We start from the raw sequence: 23,457 nt of genomic DNA, 5'->3' as shown, positions 1-23,457 counted from the left end.
ATAGTCCATCCCATCCACACTCACCCTCTCCCTTTTTAAGGCAACAATTATAACAAGTTATAATCAGGCAGGAAAACATCATAGGGGTACAGAAACAACCCATACAAGTACAACATCAATGGCCAGTCCCATCCACCCTCACCCTCTCCCTTTTCAGTTCAAACAATAAGTACAACAAGTTATAGTCTGGGAGAAAAACATTATATTGGTACAGAAACAACCCATACAAGATCAATAGTCCCTCCCATCCACCCCTGCCCTCTCCGTTTTCAGTTAAGGCAACAATTATAACAAGTTATAGTCAGGGAGGGAAACATCATAGGGGTACAGAATCAACCCATACAAGATCAATAGTCCATCCCATCCACCCTCACCCTCTCCTTTTTTAAGGCAACAATTATAACAAGTTATAATCAGGCAGGAAAACATCATAGGGGTACAGAAACAACCCATACAACATCAATGGCCAGTCCCATCCACCCTCACCCTCTCCCTTTTCAGTTCAGACAATAAGTACAACAAGTTATAGTCTGGGAGAAAAACATCATAGTGGCACAGAAACAACCCATACAAGATCAATAGTCCCTCCCATCCACCCTCACCCTCTCCTTTTTCAGTTAAGGCAACTATTATAACAAGTTACAGTCAGGGAGGAAAACATCATAGGGGTACAGAAACAATCCATACAAGATCAATAGTCCATCCCATCCACACTCACCCTCTCCCTTTTTAAGGCAACAATTATAACAAGTTATAATCAGGAAGGAAAACATCATAGGGGTACAGAAACAACCCATACAAGTACAACATCAATGGCCAGTCCCATCCACCCTCACCCTCTCCCTTTTCAGTTCAGACAATAAGTACAACAGGTCAAAGTCTGGGAGAAAAACATTATAGTGGTACAGAAACAACCCATACAAGATCAATAGTCCCTCCCATCCACCCCCGCCCTCTCCGTTTTCAGTTAAGGCAACAATTATAACAAGTTATAGTCAGGGAGGGAAACATCATAGGGGTACAGAATCAACCCATACAAGATCAACAGTCCATCCCACCCACCCTCACCCTCTCCTTTTTTAAGGCAACAATTATAACAAGTTATAATCAGGGAGGAAAACATCATAGGGATACAGAAACAACCCATACAAGTACAACATCAATGGCCAGTCCCATCCACCCTCACCCTCTCCCTTTTCAGTTCAGACAATAAGTACAACAAGTTAAAGTCTGGGAGAAAAACATTATAGTGGTACAAAAACAACCCATACAAGATCAATAGTCCCTCCCATCCACCCCCGCCCTCTCCGTTTTCAGTCAAGGCAACAATTATAGCAAGTTATAATCAGGAAGGAAAACATCATAGGGGTACAGAAACAACCCATACAAGTACAAAATCAATAGTCCCTCCCATCCACCCTCACCCTCTCCATTTTTTTATTAACACAACAAAAAGCACTTCTACAAGTCCGCACTCGTGCAATTCTTGCAGAGCCAAGGCCACGCAGTGAGCGATCCCAATACCCTGAGCCTTGTTACTGGACAATAAGAAGATTCTCGGCAGGCATAAGCAAGGTCAATTGTCTTGTTATGCTTCTGTAATTTCCCATGTTTTCGTGCAGAGAATGATCTCTGCCAAGGCTATAGTTTCCCACTGTGTTTTTACAAATACAGTATTACAAAATACACAAATGCAGTTTTACAAATACAAGAACAAACAAGTTATAAACATTAGCTTTGTAAACAGTAGTAACCTCTAGACTCACCAATTAGAGCTCAGCATCCAAGGTTGCTCAGCTTTCTCCTTGAGTCAGCTACATCCACCTGCTAAACATGCACAGAGTTACCCACATGAATTCAAGCTAAATAGATTAGCCTAAAGAGAAAGAGGTTCAGTATCGCAGCAAAAACCTGGACATTCCTCAGCTTTGCAGAGCCTAACATTTACTCCCAACACAACCCTTTCTTCTACCCATTCCCCAAGAGCTATTCACGCACCAAACCCGACGTTCATTTTCTCCTGCTCCACAGCTCCCTGCTGTGCTAAAAGACTTGCTAGTGTAGCTGAAAAAGGGACCTGTTCTTTCTGTGTGCTGACCGGCAGCACAACCAGACTATCGCAGGAAATCGCAGAACAATTTACAGCTTAGCTGACTTTTAAAGATTCAAGAGCTTGGCCCAACAGGAGCTAAGCTTGTCTGACTGTTCCAAAGCAAACACCATTACATTTATAAGGAAGCAACCTATCCAAGGACACTGTGATACCAAAGAAAGGCAGTGCAAAAAAGCAGACAATGCTTCAGATGGAGCAAACCTCTGAAGAGTCAATGACTTCAAAAGAAGTGATTGTGCTGCTGGACAAGGTAGTGCCTTTGCCCTGAGCTTTCAAAGCAGATCAGCAAGATACATGCTTGCCTCAGTGCTGAAGTTCCAGCTGAATGCACTGTTATTCTCTCTACTTCCACCTACTTACCAGAAGCAGCTTCCTTGGTATGCTCGTCCGCAGTGCCACATCTTCTTTTGCTGCATCAAACACAAGGCCAGGAAGTGCATCCAGTAAGTAAACTCCCCAAGAGGTGAAGGACAGGAACTAATAAAAAAAAAATAATTACTAAAATAGTTGCACTGAAGTAAAACAGAAAACTGATGTCAAAGCTGGAAACACAGTGCTCCAATCCCAAATCTGCTTCATGCCTTTAGCCCTTCCATTACCACTCTGCAGCCTCACGCAGTAGCTCACTCTAAACTGTACGTGCATTCTCACTAGCTCCAGGTCAGTGCTACAGAGGGAAGGGACTGGGGCTTGACAAGGTCTGGTTTGTTCTCATGAGGGTGATGGCGTATTGAAGCTCTCCGGCTTCCAGGCACAAAGGGGAAAATACTGTGACACGCCCTGACAACAGGGGGTCACGCTGCCAGGTCACCAGCAGCACAGGCAGCCATGCAGGCAGAGACCCAGATCCTGACTACAGGCAGATCGCATTGCCTGCACCACGACTAAGTGGCTTGGCGCCGTCTTTGGAAAGAAGGGGCGAGTCCAGACCATCCCTCCGCTCGTGGACTTAGGGAAGACCCCCCTGTTACAGCACAGCGACCTGCTCTCCCTCCAGGGAGGCTTAAGCTAAGCTGCAGCAATTTTAACAGGGGCCTAAAGGACAAGCTCACTCACTCCCCCACATTGATAGACAAGGACAAGACAAACACAAAACAAAACGTCCCAAAAAGGGAGACGGTCTCCGTGCAGCCACTGTCCGGGGAGTCACCCTACTCACCAAGCAATAGAGGAGAGCCTCAGACCATGCCCAGGGCTGCGTGGAAGCCGGAGAGCTTCAACAGGCCAAGGGCCAAATGCTATGACACGCCCTGACAACAGGGGATCAGGCTGGGTAGGCCACCAGCAGGCAGAGAGCTGCTGGGGCAGAGGAGAGGGGCAGGGAAATGGCCCTCCCCTGCTTACAGGGTGGCCTGGGGGTCCAAGAGAGCTCTATTTCCCCCTCGGGTGTGGAAACGCTGGCTCTCACCCTCCTTACAGGGTTGCCACGCTCTCCGGGCAGCCAAAGGAGCAAGACGGCCAAAGGCCAAAACCAAGAGTAGCAAAGACCTGAGCCCTGCTTACAGGGAGGTCGCCCAGCACACAACGTTCCTCAGGGCCCCCCAGAGGTGCCATCATGCTCTTACGAGACCTCGCCCTGTGCCCACAGGGTTTCCCTTTGCCCAGGGTGCCTTTCTCGTGCCCCCTCTTCTGCCCGACGCAGAAGAGGGTTAGGATTAGGGAAAGGGTATTTCTGGAAGAGCCTGGGAAAACGAACGACGGCTTCGCACTGCTCTCCGAGCTTCCCATACCTGAGACCTAAACGAGACACCAACAACCACTGCAGACACCGACACTGCTTCCCGGCCATGCCCTCTCCACCCCCCGCTGGCGGTACAAAAGCGAGCTCCCGTCAGCCGAGGACCGCGGGCCGAGACAACACCGCCCCTCAGGCGGTGGAAGCCGAGGACCATAACAGCAACATTACAAGGCAGGCACTGACATGGCCGCTCGGCCTCACCTTTGTCGACTTCCATGAGAGCAGAATTCGCGTCCAGCTCCTGCTCCCCATAGCCTGCATCGGACACGCACGATTTGGCGCTGGCAGCCATACAGACCGCTTCAGCTCGGACGGGATACCTGCGCATGCGCCGCTCAACCACACCGCCTCAGCGCACGCGCACTACGCACGCGCAGTAGGCAGTACGCAGCCGCCGTACGCAAACGCCGTACGGAGCTGCCGTACGGAGCCGCCGTACGCAAACGCCGTCCGGAGCCGCCGTACGCAAACGCCGTACGGAGCCGCGGTACGCAGCCGCCGTACGCAGGCGCCGTACTGAGCCGCCGTACGGAGCCGCCATTACGCACGCGCAGTAGGCAGTACGGAGCCGCCGTACGGAGCCGCGGTACGCAGGCGCCGTACTGAGCCGCCGTACGGAGCCGGCATAACGCACGCGTAGTAGGCAGTACGGAGCCGCCGTACGCAAACGCCGTACGGAGCCGCGGTACGCAGCCGCCGTACGCAGGCGCTGTACTGAGCCGCCGTACGGAGCCGCCATTACGCACGCGCAGTAGACAGTACGGAGCCGCCGTACGCAAACGCCGTACGGAGCTGCCGTACGGAGCCGCCGTACGCAAACGCCGTACGGAGCCGCTGTACGCAAACGCCGTACGGAGCCGCGGTACGCAGCCGGCGTACGTAGGCGCCGTACTGAGCCGCCGTACGGAGCCGCCATTACGCACGAGCAGTAGGCAGTACGGAGCCGCCGTACGCAAACGCCGTACGGAGCCGCGGTACGCAAACGCCGTACGGAGCCGCGGTACGCAAACGCCGTACGGAGCCGCGGTACGCAAACGCCGTACAGAGCCGCCGTACGTAAACGCCGTACCCTAATTTTGCCCCGCGCATGCGCAGTAGCAATTTAGGCTCGCGCATGCGCAGTAGCAATTTCGGCCCTAATCAGTGGTTATTTTAGTGCTTTGTTCAAGTTCTAGATCTTCACTAGACTGCCAGCAGTGAAAAATAAGCACAGTGCTACCAAATGAGATGCATGTTTTGTGCAAGAAAGAGCAGGTCTTAGTCAAAATTCACTAACTATACAAGCAAGTACACAGAGAGACAGATGGGGACTGTGGTTAATCTGCTCCACAGGACCCTGCCCTCCCCCCAGCATCCATAAAGTTATGGGATTTCTTCCTCAAGTGGACTAACTCACGTGACAGAACATGTTGCACAGAGCAATGCAAGACAGACAGTTGCATGTCTGTCAAGAAGGCACTGAGAAATCTTCTGACAAGTATTTCATCATTGCTAAACTGGGCTGAGTGAAGATCTACAACAGATTTACTGACACAGAGTCTTTTGGCTACAAAGTGAACAGCTATGTAAGACTCATCATATGCACTAATAGTGCTCTACAGTACCAACAGTGCTGAGTCATGCCCTACACTGAAACAGTAGTAACAGTAAAGCTAAACTCAGAGGGAAGAGACAGCAAAGGTCTTCAGCAGTAAGACTATTATGTGCACATTACACTCCGCTTGCCTTTGAGATGCTGGGTGCTGTAGATGCAAGCAGTGAGTGGCTCCTTTTACAACTGGTACACACAAGGTTAGGAATTTGGTCAGAGTGATTCAACTGCTAGCTATAAACCCCACTTCCTCTTCTCTAGCCCTCAAAAACCCGTCTTTACTCCTCTGGACCACAACAACCCACAAGGAAGGTACTGCACTCAGCAAAGCACTATGTGCAACCAGGAAATGAAGTCAGCAGGGGTGATGAGGACAGGAATCCTTCAACAGAAAAAACCCCAAACCCTAGGGAAAGGCTCATTAAATTACTGACTCGCAGAATGACCTATTGAAGCCAGTTATTTTCCTGCCTCTATTAAATATTAACATCTCATTAGATGAGGTCTCCCCCTCAATGTCTTTTAGACATTAAAGAAATCTTGAAATGCTGAATTACAAGCCTTGTTGACTCAGCTAACAAGTTAAAGACAAATACTTCAGAAATAATACAGCTTTCTCCCAGAAGACAAAGGTGTAAAATGTACTGCCTCTTGAGGAATATTTATTAATCACCAGTAGTACCTGAACCTTATTAAACAATAATATCTGGATTGCCAAAGCACTTGACAGTTCCAGTACCTGAAAAAAAGCAGCCTAATTCATAGAATCATAGAATCATAGAATCATAGAATAGTTAGGGTTGGAAAGGACCTCAAGATCATCTAGTTCCAACCCCCCTGCCATGGGCAGGGACACCTCACACTAAACCATATCACCCAAGGCTTCATCCAACCTGGTCTTGAACACTGCCAGGGATGGAGCATTCACTACCTCCCTGGGCAACCCATTCCAGTACCTCACCACCCTCACAGTAAAGAAGTTCTTCCTTATATCCAGTCTAAACCTCTGCTGTTTAAGTTTCAACCCGTTACCCCTTGTCCTATCACTACAGCCCCTAATGAAGAGTCCCTCACCAGCATCCCTGTAGGCCCCCTGCAGATACTGGAAGGCTGCTATGAGGTCTCCACACAGCCTTCTCTTCTCCAGGCTGAACAGCCCCGACTTTCTCAACTCAAAAGATAAAGAACTGCACATAATGACTCCTTCATGGAAACTAAAATATGAAATTACTGTGTGAAGCTGGAATGTCTTTCGTTAAGAAGCAACTTCACAGTAAGAGCTGGTCCATAATCATTAATGGGCTTTTTTTTGGTAACATTCTCAGCCATCACACAGCTTCCTGCTTTTTTTCACCACCCCAGAGAGATGAAGGATTTGCAGAAAAGCAGGTACCATCTGAATTCTGCTGATTTAATTGTCCTCCCTCCTCCTAGTAAATTTGTGTTGCCTGGTTGTTAGGATTCCACAGGATTACTTCGTCAAATAGAAAGCAACACAAACTCAGCAGGAAGACAATTAAATCCTTCTTCATATCTTGAGAAGATAGCAGCCAATGGAGACAAAGTCCCAGGCTTGACTATTACAATAGTGTTTATTCAGCCAAAACAAGGAGTGACAAATTTTAAGTGCTGTGACTTTAAAACCAGATGTGCCTGTGTGATCATATCACAGGGTCTGATCAAGGCAGGAAGGGGAGGTGGTGAAGGAGTCTAGCTAATCACACTTGGCTGAGCTACAGGATCTTCTCTCTGCAGATGCAGTGTGTTACAACTGGCTCTTCCCTGCCGTCCTCTCAAACAGAGTCAGCAACTGTCAAAAAACTTCTCGGAGGTTTAAGAACAGAAATCAAACAGATCAAGGACCACAGCAATAGGACAGAGGTTGATGGCTTCAAACTGAAACAAGGCAAGTTCAGGTTGGACATAAGAAAGAAGTTCTTCCCTGTGAGGGTGCTGATGCACTGGCACAGGGTGCCCAGAGAAGCTGTGACTGCCCCTAGTTGGGTTGGCACTAGACCTTAAGCTCCTTTCCAACCCAAACCAGTCTGTGATTCTATGCTACAGTATACAGTAAAGTACATCTAAAGTACACTAAGGTATCACTAAAGTACATCTGTGCTAACCGTCAGTGATGCTATTCCTTTGTGATAGGATTTTAAAGCTTCAGCAATGCAAGACAGCGCCGAGCTGTAGTTGTCCTCCTGCAGGCCTGTCAGACATTGTTCTGCATGGGAGAACTCCTTCAAGCTGTTCAGCCAGAAGTAGAAGTGTTCTGATGCCACTTGAGTGAGCAGGCTTTGATAGAGCTCTCTGGCCATTTCATGGTTGCCCTGCAATGACAAGAATGTTTTTCAGAGGGGACATGAAGGCTGCGCATTTCTATGACACAAATATACATAAGAAAACAGCAGCATCTCCAGAATTACTCTTACTTTAGTGTTAGAAACAGTGAAATTTCTGAAAATCGTTTGATCATGACAATCCTAACAATAAATAAAGCACAAATGCTTATTTTATGGAAACAGCAGCCTATCTACTTACCTATATATGTATATATTTATACTTAATGAGTGTAGTACTTATTTACACAAGGTAATTCAACAATATGAGAAACAAATACTGAAATTTACTTTTATGACAGCATCTCATACTGGGGTTTCTAAGTCATTCTAACTCCACCTGTGAAAAGGTAAATAGTATCTTTCCCTTCCTTTCATCACACTGAAGAGAAAAGCACACATCAGGATGGCCTATATCACCTTCTAAAGAACAGCTAGATAATGCAGATTAGGCATGTGCTCAAGAAAGTATCAGATCATTACTTACTCCCTTTCCAAATACTTCAAAAAACAAGTGAAAAACCACACCAACGGGATGACTGCCCTAAATGTCATGTATCTTTATCAGCATTCCAGGGAATTAAGAGGGAAGTGCCTAAATCCCCCATTCATTTCCTCCTCGCAAGTCCTACCATGTTCCTTATTTTCGTTTTCCAGATCAAAGAAGCCACTAGCACTAAACCATTTTCCTGCAGGTATTTCACTTACCATTCTGGAAGCCTGCCTAGCTATCCTGTAGGCTGTCCATCCATTGGAGGCATTCTCCAGCTGCTGTTTGATAACAGTTTTGATATCTGAAGATAAAGCTTTCTGGCTGGAAACACATATCACTGTGGCAAGAGAAACCTAATAAAGAAAGGTGAGGAAGAAGGTTAGACAGCAGGAGCTAAATAAAAAAGGAAAGAAAAAGCCAGCTCCGTTTCCTAAGCTACCAGAAATTATCTGCTTGATTTTAGACTCAAAACTACATAGAAGAATACATAACCATTTTAACTGAGGAACTTCTCAGTCACTTATCTTTTAAGTAGCTTTTTAAGTAGCTTCATTCTTGGAGATGAAAGTCACTTTCTTTTAAAGAAGCTTTCCTGTGGCTTTTAATTGAGATGTTTCAAATGCAATGAATGAAGTAACAAGAAGCTTGTAATCTCCTTCTTAAAATTCAAATTCATTTCCAAACAGACATGATAAAAGCATTTTTTATCTCTTAGAGTGTATTAAGTCATGTGCATGAGAGTTACCAGACATGAAGTGAGCTAACTGCCATTTTGCTTTTCTCTAACCATTATTTTACAGATATGCCATTAATTTCAATAGCTGGATTTGTCTAAGCAGTGCCACCTGCTGGAAAATCTGATGGAATACACTTAATAAATACATAATTCAGCTCCAGCCATGAGATATTTCAATACTGAATGTATGTCATCAAAAGTTCAAGCACAACTGAAAAGGGTGGCTATAGACTGGCACATCAACTCGGAGAGAGCAAATGACTTAGTGGGCTTTTATGAATAAAATCAATCCACAGTAGTTTGCATATAAGTAGGGACCTGGGGGCTTCAAATGGAGAAGAGAAGGCTCAGGGGGACCTGATGGCTCCCTCCAAGTGCCTGACAGGAGGATGGAGCCAGGAAGGGTCGGTCTCTGCTCCCAAGGAACGAGGGATGGGACAAGAGGAACCGGCCTCAAGCTGCACCAGGGCAGGTTTAGATGGAGCTGAGGAACAATTCCTGCCCCACAGGGTGCTCAGGCATTGGAACAGGATGCCCAGGGCAGGGCTGCAGGCACCGGCCCTGCAAGGGTTCACACAGCGTGGAAACATTCCCCCTGCCTCAATACTCCTGCCCCCGCCATTGCGACCACCATAGCCCCTCAGCTCCTTCCTGCTGCTCCCCTCAGCCCCTTCATCCCACTCCCTTCCTCCCAACCCCCCCTCTCACCTCGAGCACCCCAAACCCGAGCTCCTCCTCCCCTCTCCTCACAGCCGCCTCCATCTCCCCCCCACCTCCGCCTGCGCTCCTCCTGCCGGCAGGTGGCGCTGCCGCCGCGCGGGGCGCCCCTCCGCGGCGGGGGCGCCGCTCTCTCCGGCCGCGGGAGGCGGCGGGGCCGGGAGTGGCGGCCCCGCTGGAGCCGGCGCGGGGCCTGCGGGAGCAGCATGGCCGCCAGCCTCTGGATGGGGGACGTGAGTGTCCGGCCGGGACCCGCGGGGGGCGGGCGGCGGGGGGGCATGGACGGAGCGGGGGGGGAGAGGGGTGGGGTGCGCTGAGCGGCGGGCACTGATACCTGTACACTGACACCTGCACATTGACACCCGCACATTGATACCTGCAGACTGACACCCGTACACTGACACCCGCACACTGGTACCTGTACACTGACTGGCTGATACCTGCACACTGACACCCGCACATTGATACTGTACATTGATACCCGCATACTGACCAGCTGATACCTGTACACTGTCACCCGCACATTGACACCTGCACACTGACACCCATACACTGACACCCGTACACTGACACCTGCACACTGATACCCGTACACTGACTGGCTGATACCTGCACATTGACACCCACAAACTGACCGGCTGATACCTGCATACTGACACCTGCACACTGGCACCTGCACACTGATTGACACCGGCACATTGACACCCTCACAGTGGCACCTGCACGCTGATTGACACCCTCACAATGGCACCTGCACACTGATTGACACCCACACACTGACACCCTCACACTGGCACCTGCACGCTGATTGACACCCGCACATTGATACCTGCACACTGACCGGCTGGCACCCACTCACTGATTGACACACGCACACTGACACCCACACATTGACCGGCTGATACCCACACCCTGACACCCTCACACTGACCGATGGACTGCCACCCTCGCACTGACTGATACCCTGCCGCACTGACACCTGCATAAGCTCCTGGAGTGACCGGCGCTCTCCTGTGCACGCTGGCAGGCTCACAGGTTCACACCCAGCCGGAGGCTCTGACCCCCAGCCCAGCACACTGGTGAGCAGTTACACACCCACAGACACCCCACACCCTTCCCCCGAATGACCCTTGTTGCACCCGTGGCACTTACACCAGTGTCCCGGCTTCCTGTGCTCACACTGCTGCACACTGATGTGGCTCGCTCTTTGCTGGTGCTCTGTTAGGCATTTACACCCTCATGCCTGTGCACTTGCACGTGTGCAGGGTTTATGCACTGCTCGTGTGCTTGTAGGCACTTGCATGCTCATGGCCATACACTCTGAGGCTACCACTTACACACTTACACCACTTACATGTGCTTGTGCTGCTCAGGTTGCACACTTGTGCTCACACTTGTGGGCACTCACATGCTTGGATGCTCCTACCCGAGAGTATCCCTCACTACACACTGCTCACTGTGGGTGCACTCACACACTTGGAAGGATTTGCAGCCTTCTGTGTGCACACACACTTGTGAGCACTTACACACAGAGCATCTCCCTCGTTCCCCCCTGCTTGTGCACCTGCAGCACGCTCACACTCGCAGATGCTTCTCTCACTGCCTGCTCACATGCATGCTCACAGTGACACGCATCACACAGTGTCACTTGTTGTCCACCCTTCGCTCGCACTCCACACACCGACATGCTCCTGTGCCTGTGTCCCTTCCCCTTTCCACTGTGCAAACACACTTTCATACATGTATGAGTATGAAACACATCTACACATGTATGAAAGTATGTGTCCTCACCCCCAGCACACAGCACCCACCACGCTCTTGTCTGCATGTGCTCACGTTGCACTCTAGTGCCTGCACTGCCTGTGTCTATGACTTTCACACAGTCATATCCACAGTCCCACTATGGTATTGTGCTGTCCTTGCTGCCTGCCACATGCTGCACACACCTACTCAGAGCCACGCGTGTGCAGTTACACCAGTGTGTGCAGTTACACCAGCATATTTCCATGTTGCCTGTTACCTGCACACCCATCTTCCTCCTCACAGACCCACAGCAGTACATTGCCTGGGCCTGCCTGCACACACAAGTACCTGTAGCCTTCCTCAGTCCCTCTCATGTGTGTGGGGTCACTGGGGATCCTGCTGGGTGCTTCTCTCATACACACACTCACACACAGCAGGTGTGCATTACATGCACACACTGACACTGTCAGTGCAAGCAGACTCCATGGAGTTTGCTGTTTCTCTTTTACTCAAAGGGTTATCCACCACCTCTCCACCATAAAGCCATCTTTTCCAGTTACCACTCGTACAAGCAGCCGGTGGCTCTTTGGAACATACACTGCTAGCAAGAGTTACCTGTTGCCTTCATGAGTCTGGCTTGCCTGTGCACACAGCACACAGGATCACCCTCTGCACAGCACATCTGGACAGAGTAGTGCTGCTTCCTGCTGCTGGCACATGTAGCAGAGTCACTTCTGCTTTACACCCCCCTTCCACAGGGCATCTGCCACCTGGTGCACATCCTCGTGGGTGCAGTGCACTGCACAACCTGTGCATTCTGTCCCTTGCACAAGTGACAGAGCCGCTGGTACCTGGCAGGTACACCAACGTGCTCGAGGGCTGTCAGCTCCCACAAGGCCATCTGTCTGACTCACCCAGGTGGAGAGATACATAGAGGTGTATAAATGTATAGATGTGTGCAGTGCTCCCCATCAGGATGTCCCCTGCACAAAACCTTCATTTCAGTTATCTCCCGCAGTGCTATCTGTTACAGAGAGGCATCCTTTTCCCTCAGTCCCTTCCTAGACTCTCAGCCTGGTTTGGGGACCTTAAAGCTCATCCAGGGCCATGCACAGGGACACCTTCCACTGGACCATGTTGCTCCAAGCTCCATCAAGCCTGGCCTTCCTCATACATTGCTCCCAGTTGCAGCACTGTTTCATGCTCTTCGGTCACTTACACCATACAGACACCTCCTGTCCAGCGTGTGCACTCACTGCCCTTCACACCCCCTCTGACACTCCCCTGTCACCCATGACAAACACACGGTCAATGCACTCGATTATAGGTTTCCCCTCTAAGCCCTGTCCTGTGTACCTCGTGTCCTGGGAGGTAGACAAAGGTCAGCAACCCCCTGCCCAGCTCCATGGGGACTGTTACCTGCCACATGCCACCGTTCCTCATAGCACCCCGACAATGCTGGCCCGACCTCGGTGTGCACACAGGAGCCTTGCCACCTCCTTGTCCCCTCCTCCGTGTCCTGAACGCTCAGTTTGTTGCTGTATGTTTTCTGAGTGGCTTTTGTCCTTCTGTGAAAGCTCCCTGTTCTCTGAAATTCATGCTGTCTCTTGGGTTCCACTTTGCAGACTGTTGAGCCTGGTTCATGCATGCCTGCTGGTTTTGAGTGGCATCGACCCTCTTAAATGAGGCTTCTTTTTGAAGTGTAAGGGTAAAATCCTTCTCAATAATGTTTTAACTGCTTAGGGGGACATGGACACAAAAATTCTCCTGTTTGTCGATGCCTGGGCCTAATTTTTCCTCTTTTGCTTTTATAGCTGGAGCCGTATATGGATGAAAACTTTGTTTCAAGAGCCTTTGCCACCATGGGAGAGCTGGTACTGAGCGTAAAAATCATTCGAAACAGGTTGACAGGGTAACTGTTTCTGCTTGTTCTCAGTTTGTTCTACCAATGGATTGAGCCATGTGCCCTCTGTGTGGCATCACTGTGGTCCTGGCAGCAGCAAGGTGATCGTCACATTGAGCTTTCCACCGGGGCTGCCACCAGTCTGGGTGTATGGTGGTGGGACAGTTGCTGGCTCTTTGCCCATCAGCAAGCCAAGGTTGAGCCCTCGTGCTGCAGCACTTCAGCACTTGTTCAGGGGTGTGTACTGTGCCAGACAGGCTCTCTTGGAGTTACGCTGCCTGTAAGTGGGCTGGACGCTTCAGTGCCAGGCTGGCATTCATTGTGGCACTAGTGTGTGGTGCTGGCAGAGGTAGGAATTCTGCTTCTGTATCCTTGTAGATGTTGTCATTTCACTTTTCAACGGGTTGGGACAACTGGGTGGGAAAACTTCTAGTGAATGAAAGCAGAAATTAAGCTAATTGTGAGCCGAACTATTTGACATGACTTACTGGTAAGTAGGGGCTACCTTGACTTGAGATCAAGATTCCTTTGCTGGCTTCTTTCGGGGAGCTGCTATCTATCTTTTGAAACAGAAATGGTCCTAAGTATTGCAACTAAAGCAAACTCCCTCCTGGTTATGTGACATGTGTTTTAAATGTGAACTCTTTCTCTCTCCTGTGTCCTGTGTTCAGAATTCCAGCAGGCTATTGCTTTGTAGAGTTTGCAGATCTAGCTACTGCAGAGAAATGTTTACACAAAATCAATGGAAAACCGCTTCCTGGGGCTACACCGGTGAGTAACTGGAGTCAGGCAGTTGAGAACCACAACTAGGAAGGAATAGATAGCACCAGAGCTGTATTTGGAATGGTTACAGACAAGTTCAATAGTTAGCAAAGTGGGATTCTCCTTTTCTTTCTAGTTAAAGTGATGAGCATAAAACCGTGAATGTTCTTATGCAGGAAAGTGTTGGAAAACCCACTCATTTGTGTGTGAATGGGATAAAATCCAGGTATAGATCTGGTGTGGTGTGAGGTTTTCTGTTTTCTTGTCTTTTTGAGCCTTTTTACTCTTACCACAGTTGTACTAATGCGGAAGACCGAGTTAAAAATAGATTGAGTATCCCTTCCACAGTCCTCCAGCCTCTCCCCAGCTGTAGCTCCATCTTAATTTGTCTCAGTGTGTAAGTTCTTACATATGTACCAGATGAGCTCGGGGTCATCCTGAGTTGTGAGAAACTTGGATTTGCAAGAGAAATGTGGCTTTTAAGCCTTGTGTTATCCTTGATCCTTAGCAAGCAAAAGTTACTCCAGACTATTTACAGTGCAGAAGGAGCTAGGCCATTGTGTAACTGCAGCATGTAACAAACGGCTCAGATATGTAAAAGGTGGTTAGGAGGAAGAATAGTCACCGAGGCTAATTTTAGGCTGTTGACTTCAACGTGGAGTAGATTAACATGGGATGGCTGACACAGCTGCCCATTGTACCCACAGGAGTTGGCTGCAGGAGCTGGGATGACTGCTTCCTAAAGCAGCTCTAGAACCGCCTCAGTTACACTGGGAGGTAGTCAAGTAAATTTATGATACCTCTTTCAGTGTAATTAATACCCTGAGCAGGAAACTGGGAAGTTCAGCTTTGGTCAGCTTCCTGAGAGGACAGTGGCCGCATCAGAAGGGGTGGATGAGAAGCCTGGAGGGATTTCTTTCACCTGCCCTGTTTAATTCTCAAATCAGAGCCCGTGATTAAAGGAAGTTAATCTCCCTCAATGCCTTCTTAGTCACCAGAGAGACAATGAGAGCGGCTCCTGCAAGGACTAAGACAATCACTGAAGTTCAGTTTCGGGAATAGCCACAGTTTAATTTCAAACATGGTGGTGTGTAGAGGGATGATGTATGTAGCACGTGTTGGGAGCTACAGATGTCAGAGAGCCAGTGCAGGCAGCCAGAATCAGTGTATTGTGTTGTTTCCTAATTGTGTGGCTTCACACAGAACATCTGAATGCATGGATTCATTTCTGCCTTGTTTCAGGCAAAGCGATTTAAACTGAATTATGCAACGTATGGGAAACAGCCTGATAACAGGTAAATATTCAGTATTTAATATCAAGTTTGCTGGTTAATGCCTCTGGATCATTTGCCTTGCAAAGGGTTTTCAAAACTCACAAACCCACAAGTTCCTAAGTGCCAGTCTTTAGCAGAGGGAGGATAACTTACACTGCCTGTTGGGTTTATGCTTTGCTTTCTGTGTGGCACAGCAGATGTGTCAGAAATGTCTTTGAAGTGTTTAAACTCTGTAGCACCAAAGTATCTCATTTGTTTATTATCATTTAAGATCAATACATTGGAAACAGCAAATCTATTGAGACCTTAATGCTTTCTTACTCTGCTGGAAACCCAGAGATACCCTGACGTTATCTTTCAATAGCAATCAGTAGTGAATAGATGGGTTGTGCTGCTTGAATTGACTTGAAACACAATGTCAATAACAATTCTAAGTCACTGAAGCAACTTAGCTGGTAACACTTTGAATTATACATCAGATGCTCTTTTAATATCACTTCTCTCTGCAGTTCAGGCTGTTCGCTGTCACTCAGCATGCCTCTTTGGTTTGTGTCATTGTGCTTAAGGAGTTTTCTCTTGGTTTCTTTAGTCCAGAATATTCCCTTTTTGTGGGAGACCTGACTCCTGATGTGGATGATGGCATGTTATATGAATTTTTTGTTAAAGTTTATCCCTCGTGTAGAGGTGGCAAAGTCGTTTTGGACCAGGCAGGAGTATCCAAGTAAGTCATCTTTTAGTCATTCTTCTCTTTCACTTCACATGCAGCAACAGGAAAGACAGAATGAATTAAGGGGAAAAGCATAGTTCTATAAGCTTAGAATACAACGTTCTTGGATGTTCAGTTACAGTGTGCTTGGTTTCTGACAGTCCCCACATCATCTTGTCACTCAGTGTGATGCCCTTTGTGTGTTGGCAGCATGTTACAGAACGTGCTCAAGATCTCTCCTCCTTCTCACATAAGGTTCAGTCTTAGCCATATTGGTTGGAAGGAATCTCTGGAGGTCTGTGGTCTGACCTCCCACTCGGAGCATGATGGCTGCCAACATTCGATCAGGTCAGCCAGGAATTGTGCAGCCTGGAAAACCTCCCTGGATGGGGATAATGCAACCTCTGGGCAGCCTGTTCCAGAGGGGTACAACATCCCCGGTAATGGAGTCCTTCATGTACAACCTGAAGCTCTTGCAGAGCTGCTCAGTCACTCTCTGGCTGTCCAGTATGGTGCTGTTACTGCCACCTCCCCTGGGACCAGCACTGGGTGGGCTCCGAGCACCTCCTCCTCACAGGTGTAAACCCAGTGGTTCTTGCTCTGCTTCAGTCTCTGCCTACAGAAGAGCTGTTGGGTGATGTGTGTCAGACCAACAGTTGCGCTTTGGGAAGTGTTGGTAAGGGAACCACAGGGAAAGGGGATCTGTGGTAGCTCTGGAAGCGGGGAAGGAGCAAGGGCTTGGGAAGAGCATGGCTATCTCCCCTAGCAGCACCAGGGTGTTGCTGCCAGGGGCTTTGTTGTGACTTGTGTGGTTACTCAAAGCTGAGGCAGCTGCAAGTGTTGGTGTGGTGTGAGAGAGGAACCTGGGCCTTGTGGACATGCCTAGTGGTAGATCAGGAAAGCTTCAAAGCTTTCTCCCAGCACCTCTTATTGAGGCAAGAGAAGAGCCTGATGCCATAGAACTGTGCTGGCTTCTGCTTTCTGATGAGGGTGCAGCCTGGGGGGCTTCTTCTAGCTGCAGGGAGAGGACAGAATGTCCTGGCCACAAAAAAATGCTTTCTAGGTGGGTTTTCTTTTGTACTAAAACCTGGTTTAGGTACCGGTGTGCAAAACAACGTCTCCCTTGCTGCACCCAGCATCTATTCCAGTGCACCTCATCCCACCCTTTATCTGTCCCATCTCTGGTTTGGAACTGCCAATCTTCCTGCTTTTACTTACTCCTGGTCCCATCCAAAAGGCTGCAGGAGTTCATGCCCATCATGGGGCAGGAGCTGCTCTGTACTAGCTGCCAGTGGGGACCTACCATGAGCAGTAGGTGATGAGTACATGATGCCACCTTCAAAAGAGCATGTTACATGGTGTTGCAGAGTTCCCACAGAAGAGATAATGCACTGTAAATGTACACCCTTGCTTACAGCCAGTGCTTTTCCCCAGGTAGACAAGCCCTTACCCTCCCAGCCTCCTTCCTTCACCCAGATTGATTCCTCTTTCCCTCCCACACCTATGTCTTTGATCTTTCTGCTGCAGGAGGCAGCCCAGCCCATGCTGGGATCCTGGCACTGCCCTCTTGGATGCTGTTGTATTGCTTCTGACTCACTACAGCAGCAGAAGCCCACGCAAAGGACCTTTGGGGTTGGAGGGGAATTCATATTGGCTGTTGTGCAGAGCTGCCAGCACCACAGTGCAGGATTGCTGCAGTCCAGGGCTTGCTGGCTGGGTGCTAGCGCTGTTCCAGTTGTGCTGTCAGAGCAGGTTTTAGGTACCTGATGTTAAGAGCTGCTTTTCAGGTCCACTCTTGAGAACACCAATAGGGCTGTGCCATTGTTCAGAGTAGTAAAAGCCTATTTGAGTGTTTTCCTGTTGCAAAAAGGACTTGATTAGAAAGTCTATCTTAGTAAATCCTACACACAAGTGATGTTTTCCTTCACAGCGGGGCAGTTTTAGCTGTAAGCAGTGCCTTTGTTGTGTCAATCCTGTGCTGACTTGCAACCATGTAGATTATTTGTATCCTCCTGGTGCAGATTTGAGGCTTTGCTACTGTTCCTGCATTTCAACAGGGCTTGTGTCAGCTTATTTCCAATTCCTCAGAATCCATTGGCTCAGCACCCTGTGCCAGTGCCTCTGCACCCTCACAGGGAAGATCCCATCCCCATCTCCCCTCGGGCAGGTTAAAGCCGTTCTCCTTGCCCTGTCCCTACATCCCTTGTCCAAAGCCCCTCTCCAGGCTTCCTGTAGCCCCTTTAGGCTCTAGGCGCTGCTGTAAGGTCTCCACTAAAAGCAGGGACATCCCTAGTAAAAGCATACCTTTTGCTGCGTTCTTCAACACCTGTTTTGCCTTCCCTGTGAGTACCTGTTTTTAAGTGGCTTCTTTTGCTGTTATTTCATTGGAGCTGTTCTGTATCTCTGCAGGGGTTACGGGTTTGTGAAGTTTACGGATGAGCTGGAACAGAAAAGAGCCCTGACCGAGTGTCAAGGAGCTGTGGGCTTGGGCTCCAAACCTGTACGCTTGAGTGTGGCTATACCAAAAGCGTGAGTATAAGAGCAGGCAGGGGTTCACTAGAGTGAAGTGAAACCAATGTCTATTAGTGCTTTGGCTACAATGCCTGGATGTTTCCATCCCAAAGTGAAGGAATACCCAGGCAACAATTAGCTAGAGTATGAGAATGCCCAGGAATCCCAAAGGATTCTAATGTTAGCTCGAGAGTTAAGCATTTAACACTGTTTTGAATTGTATACATTATTAAATACGCACACACTATATTTAAATCTGATCATTTTTTAAAGTATAATGTAAAGTGTTAAATTGCAATTGTCTAAATCTGCTTCTTGATTTCTGGGTAGCAAAGCTCAATGACATTGATAATTCTGTGATAATGTCTACTACATATAAGTCTTTTGGGGCAGGGATTAACTTTGTTTTCTGTGTTTGTTCAGAACCTGGTACAATGAGATCCTGCTCTGACTTGGGGCTCGTAGCACTAGGGTAATACGAATCATAGTAATTGCTCCCTATTTGAATAACATTTAGGTTTTCAGGCACCTCAGAAGGCTTGGGGGAATGAGGAAGAGAAAAAGGGGGTGTATCGTGGTGAGAAGATTGCTGCTGTTTCCCTCCTCCTACTTCTCACTAATTTCATCATTAGACATAGCCTGATGTGTGACATACTTCCATTTTCAAACAAGATCTCTCATCTCATTACTTTCCCATCTCAATAATCTGGTAGGATTCCTAATTCCTTGGAGAAGAGCTGCCACTTGATGGCAGGGAATGGGGATTTCAGGCAACATACAGGCTATTTTAAATGCTTTTAAGATTAAGTATTTCTTTTATTATCTGTAGTCCTTTTCCCTTTATAGGCGTTTCCAGCTCTGTGCATTGATGAGCACAGATTCAGAGAGCCTGGGGTCAAGGAGTCATTGCTTTAAGCTTCTGCACAACAGTGGCAGAGGGAAGAGGGTTTTGCCCGTTCTTGCTAAAGAAAACCCCATTCCTTTTGCAAGGCTCTCAGTCTTTAACTCCTCTTGCAAAGCAAGACTCAGTACCTGGGGGCAGGAAGATGCAGAGCACTTCACTCCGTCCTATTTATCAGAAAAAGAGACCCAGGAATCTGGATCATGGTTCAGGATTGTTGTAAACTGAGGCTCCCAGTCCTGAACTCTTCCCTTCACAAAGGCAGGAAGCGATTACTGTATTAACTCATAAAGAATGAAAGCAATTAATGAAGAGGAATATAGGAAAGGGCATTAATTGAAAGCACTTCTTTCTTCCTGCAAATGTATGCAAATGATAAATACTGCTGCAGTGAACAGTGCAGCATTTTAAAGACTGAATTTGCATGTTAAACTAAGCCTTGCCTATGCACCATAGATACAAATCTAAGCTCTTTCATTGCTTTTTTACCTGGTTCATCCTTGGCAACTTAATTCCTGCTTTTTTTCTTTTTCTTCCAAGTAATCGTGTGAAAGCCATGGAGTACAACCAGATGTACAGCTATAACTATAACCAGTATTACCAACAATATCACAACTACTACGCGCAGTGGGGCTATGACCAGAACACGGGCAGTTACAGCTACAGCTATCCCCAGTATGGATACACCCAGAGCACAATCCAGGTAGGGCAGTGTGACATACTCACCCTTCAGTGCTGTGTCAGCACAGAAACACCCCATAGCTTACAAAACAGTAATGGGTATATTTCATCATCAAGGTCTGGGGTCTTAACATGAGGAAGGAAAACTGTTTAGCACACCTTGATGTGTACTGGTGCCTTTTCTGGGGGGATATTGCTGGGACTGGAAGAGTAGAAAGGTTGGGAGGACACAAAGGGTCTCTTTAATAGAGTTGTCATGGTAGGAAGGTTCTTTTGATATGGGCAGTTTTAGAGGGTAGAACAAATGAGGACACCCACCCTACTACACCACAGGCATAGAAACTTCTGCCTCAGAAGTGTAGTGTGGGCTGGTTCAGCCTGGAGAAGAGAAGGTTCCTTACAGGGAGACCTTAGAGCAGCTCCAGTGCCTAAAGGGGCTGCAGGAAACCTGGAGAGGGGCTTGGGACAACGGCCTGGAGGGACAGGCCAAGGGGAATGGCTTGAACCTGCCCGAGGGGAGACTGAGATGAGCTCTTAGGCAGAAGCTGTTCCCTGTGAGGGTGCTGAGGCGCTGGCACAGGGTGCCCAGAGAAGCTGTGGCTGCCCCATCCCTGGCAGTGCTCAAGGCCAGGTTGGACACAGGGGCTTGGAGCAGCTGCTCCAGTGGAAGGGGTCCCTGCCTGTGGCAGGGGTTGGAGCTGGAGGAGCTTTAAGGTCCCCTCCAACTCAAAGCAATCTCTGATTCTATTCTATGATTCTGTGATCTCCCCCATGGAGTCTGTTGGGAGTAGAGCACAGGGATTATGTGTGAAGAATTCTGTTGTCATCAGTCAGCTCTAAGTCAGTATGTGGCAGCAGTGATTGGCAGGTAACGTCTGTAAAGAAAAGGTAAATCTGTGCTGTCCTAAGGGTTTTGTTTTGCTTTGCAGACATACGAAGAAGTCGGTGAGGATGCATTGGAAGGTACGTTGCTCAAACTCTGTATTGAAGTTGTCTGTTCTGCACGGGTTAGAGATAGTCTTTCTCAACTTGGCCCTTCATTTCGCTGTATGATGTACCCTCATCTCTTCATGAGGTCTGAGAAAATCTGAGTCCTAGTTTTACAGTTGCTGCTCCTAGTCTGAACCTGGTGAGGACTGAAACTAACTCCCCCAGCACTGAGATTTTAATCTGTTTTAGTACTCAAACCTTTACCCTGTTTTAAAGTGTTTCTTTCTGTTGTGCTACAAAAAACAATGGAAGTATTCAATTTTCCTGTAAAATCATGGAATTTAGAAGCCAGGATACTTCACTGTGGTTTTAGCTTAAAAAAGAAATCACATCAGTTAGCACAGTGATCAGGTACTTCCTTTAGCAGTCGTTGCTCGAAGTGGGCCATGAAACCATATTGGTTTGGACAAATGTACAGCAGTTTTCATTTATTAATGCAAGAAAATAATCAGTTCATAGTAGCAGTTCCACATGGCTGTGTTGAGAATATGCACTGGTTTATGTAGCTTATTCTTCCATGTGGTGACAGTAGAAAGTAGCTGGATCCTTTACAGGATCCATAGTTACCAGTATCGACATCACTGAGAAAGCCCTGAATGGCTTTTAAAAGCATTTCAGGAGGGGTTTTCTTGCTCTGAAACACACCAGTTCTGTAGTTGGACTATCTCTGGGGTGTCTTTTTCTCATCAGTTAAACGAACAGATTGAGATTTGAAGGAAAATGAAGTAATCTATCACCAGTGCATCATTTCTGAGCTGTGTCCTGCTGGGATGTGTTACGACACAATGCAGCTAACGCCAAACGTGTTTACAGGCCTTCTATTCCAGAGTGCTTGGTAGTTTTTCCTCCAGTCAGCTGGTTGCTTCACACTGTGCTAGTCACTCACTAACCTGTGTGATTGTGCTGCTCTGATAACCAGAGCTGCTGCAGATTGTGGGTGTTGCTCAGTGAGCTTTACATCCTCCAAATGGTTTGGGGAATAGAATGAGTCAATGATTGGGAAATGTTGCAGTAGCAGCAGGATCGTGCCCTTCGCATTCCTGTCCAGCTCCAGAATGCTTTACAGACATTTCTTGCACCCAGCTGCCACCTCAGGGCTGTGTTCAGTGTCGTTCACTGGGTGATGCTGCCCCTCTTTGGGTTACTGACTGTGAAATGCTTTGAGATGTCCGAGGCTTTGGCAGACGAGCTCTGGTGACTCTTGTTGCAGCACCTACGGTCCCCAGCCATCCCCAGCAGCCACTCTGACCCCGTAGTGGAGGGAGCAGACCGGACCATGTGCCTGCGCCTCCACTCTGCCCCTTGGTGCCTTAGTGCTCCCCAGCTTCTTTGGCAGTTTAAGTGGCTACCCTGGGCTGCGAGGTGCAGGTACGCATCCTCTCCATTCACTCTGCTATGGGGCAGTCACCACCGCAAAGAGGGACATACTTGAATGGTGTGGTTTCTTAACGCGTTACAGAAAGGGCAGATCTGGTCAGGCTCACAGTTGGGCAGGTGCTGGGAGTGTTTTATGACTCTCCCCAGCTTTGTTTTAATCGAACTAACACATTTATGGGGTGTAGGTTTTCTTTCTTAAAGTTTTTGGGATGTGACCTATTTGTCCTTTCTCCTTTAGATCCAACACCTCAGCTAGATGTCCACGAAGCAAACAAACAGTTTATGGAACAGAGTGAAGAGCTCTATGATGCCTTGATGGACTGTCATTGGCAGCCTTTGGACAGTGTCTCTTCAGAGATTCCAGCTGTGTTATAGCCTCAGGCTGAGGCACTGTGTCTGTGTGACAAGCCCGCCGGTGTGCTCCAGACTGTTCATGCTGCGCCAGGACCCTGCAGTAGTGAGGGGTGGCCCTTTCTCCACCCAGGTCTGTTACTTGAAGTACAGGAGGACTGTGGCTTTCCCTGTACGGAATGAATATCATAGGAGCATCATGGTAAACTTTTATTCATGGGGAAAGTTAGAACTGCAACAGTTTTATTCCTTTTGTCTTGAAATGAACTCTTATTTGGGAATTGTAATTTATAAACTCTCAGCGAGATGGCACAGGGGAAGGACTCTACTCCAACGTCCAATAAAAAAGTTGGTCTTTTAAGTAAAATCACCCTTTGCATTTGGTTCCTGCCCATCTTTCTGCTTTGCTGCCCATTTAACCATCTTCAGTTCTCTGATCCAACTCCCACGAATGGGTTCTTTTAAGGAATCATTGCTGGATACCACTGACGTGTTGCAGTGACTGGGTAAGGTTGCTGTGACTTGAGGATG

At 48.2% G+C, this 23,457-nt stretch overlaps 2 protein-coding genes and 1 long non-coding RNA gene across 7 annotated transcripts; 1 reads left to right on the top strand and 2 right to left on the bottom strand.

Moving 5' to 3' along the window:
* Positions 1–1,415: 1,415 nt before the first annotated feature.
* LOC117436987 (integrator complex subunit 7-like) lies at positions 1,416–4,234 on the bottom strand. 3 transcript variants are annotated; one of them, XR_004550273.1, is made up of 4 exons: positions 4,053–4,221; positions 2,474–2,590; positions 1,767–1,824; positions 1,416–1,654 (listed from the first exon to the last, which is right to left on the bottom strand). XR_004550273.1 is itself a non-coding variant. In XM_034069288.1 (2 exons), exons 1-2 carry the CDS (start codon positions 4,177–4,179, stop codon positions 3,675–3,677), a joined length of 303 nt encoding a protein of 100 aa, XP_033925179.1. In that variant the 5' UTR covers positions 4,180–4,234; the 3' UTR covers positions 3,548–3,674. The 3 variants fall into 3 exon arrangements, 1 of the variants encoding a protein (XP_033925179.1); XR_004550272.1 differs by having other exon boundaries at positions 1,767–1,827; positions 4,053–4,210; XM_034069288.1 differs by lacking the exons at positions 1,416–1,654; positions 1,767–1,824; positions 2,474–2,590 and adding an exon at positions 3,548–3,850 and having other exon boundaries at positions 4,053–4,234.
* Positions 4,235–7,015: 2,781 nt separating this feature from the next.
* On the bottom strand, positions 7,016–9,750 carry LOC117436984 (uncharacterized). Its single transcript, XR_004550271.1, has 3 exons — positions 9,719–9,750; positions 8,490–8,627; positions 7,016–7,772 (listed from the first exon to the last, which is right to left on the bottom strand). It is a non-coding gene; the product is annotated as an uncharacterized lncRNA (long non-coding RNA).
* A 110-nt stretch (positions 9,751–9,860) lies between these two features.
* TRNAU1AP (tRNA selenocysteine 1 associated protein 1) lies at positions 9,861–23,296 on the top strand. Of its 3 annotated transcripts, XM_034069150.1 has the most exons (10): positions 9,861–9,960; positions 13,096–13,172; positions 13,285–13,382; positions 14,045–14,144; positions 15,378–15,430; positions 15,999–16,130; positions 18,525–18,644; positions 20,068–20,230; positions 21,138–21,171; positions 22,814–23,296. In XM_034069150.1, the coding sequence occupies exons 3-10, from the start codon at positions 13,297–13,299 to the stop codon at positions 22,948–22,950; spliced, it is 825 nt and encodes a 274-aa protein (XP_033925041.1). In that variant the 5' UTR covers positions 9,861–9,960; positions 13,096–13,172; positions 13,285–13,296; the 3' UTR covers positions 22,951–23,296. The 3 variants fall into 3 exon arrangements, with proteins under 3 accessions (XP_033925041.1, XP_033925040.1, XP_033925042.1); XM_034069149.1 differs by lacking the exon at positions 13,096–13,172 and having other exon boundaries at positions 9,865–9,960; XM_034069151.1 differs by lacking the exons at positions 13,096–13,172; positions 22,814–23,296 and adding an exon at positions 22,409–22,582 and having other exon boundaries at positions 9,865–9,960.
* The last annotated feature ends 161 nt before the right edge of the window (positions 23,297–23,457 follow it).

This window comes from Melopsittacus undulatus, chromosome 14 (genome assembly GCF_012275295.1).
Source record: "Melopsittacus undulatus isolate bMelUnd1 chromosome 14, bMelUnd1.mat.Z, whole genome shotgun sequence".
NCBI classification, from domain to species: Eukaryota; Metazoa; Chordata; class Aves; order Psittaciformes; family Psittaculidae; genus Melopsittacus; species Melopsittacus undulatus.
This window is presented reverse-complemented; position numbering and strand designations above follow the sequence as displayed.

What these genes read in the sequence shown, in the direction of transcription:
- TRNAU1AP (XM_034069149.1), top strand. Translation starts at nt 9,934, where the DNA reads ATGGCCGCCAGCCTCTGGATGGGGGAC. An exon ending in GGGAAACAGCCTGATAACAG is followed by an intron (nt 15,431 to 15,998) that starts GTAAATATTCAG and finishes TGGTTTCTTTAG; the next exon opens with TCCAGAATATTCCCTTTTTG. An exon ending in ACACCCAGAGCACAATCCAG is followed by an intron (nt 20,231 to 21,137) that starts GTAGGGCAGTGT and finishes TTTGCTTTGCAG; the next exon opens with ACATACGAAGAAGTCGGTGA.
- LOC117436987 (XM_034069288.1), bottom strand. Translation starts at nt 4,179, where the DNA reads ATGCGCAGGTATCCCGTCCGAGCTGAAGCGGTCTGTATGGCTGCCAGC. An exon ending in TCTCATGGAAGTCGACAAAG is followed by an intron (nt 3,851 to 4,052) that starts GTGAGGCCGAGC and finishes TGTCTCGTTTAG; the next exon opens with GTCTCAGGTATGGGAAGCTC.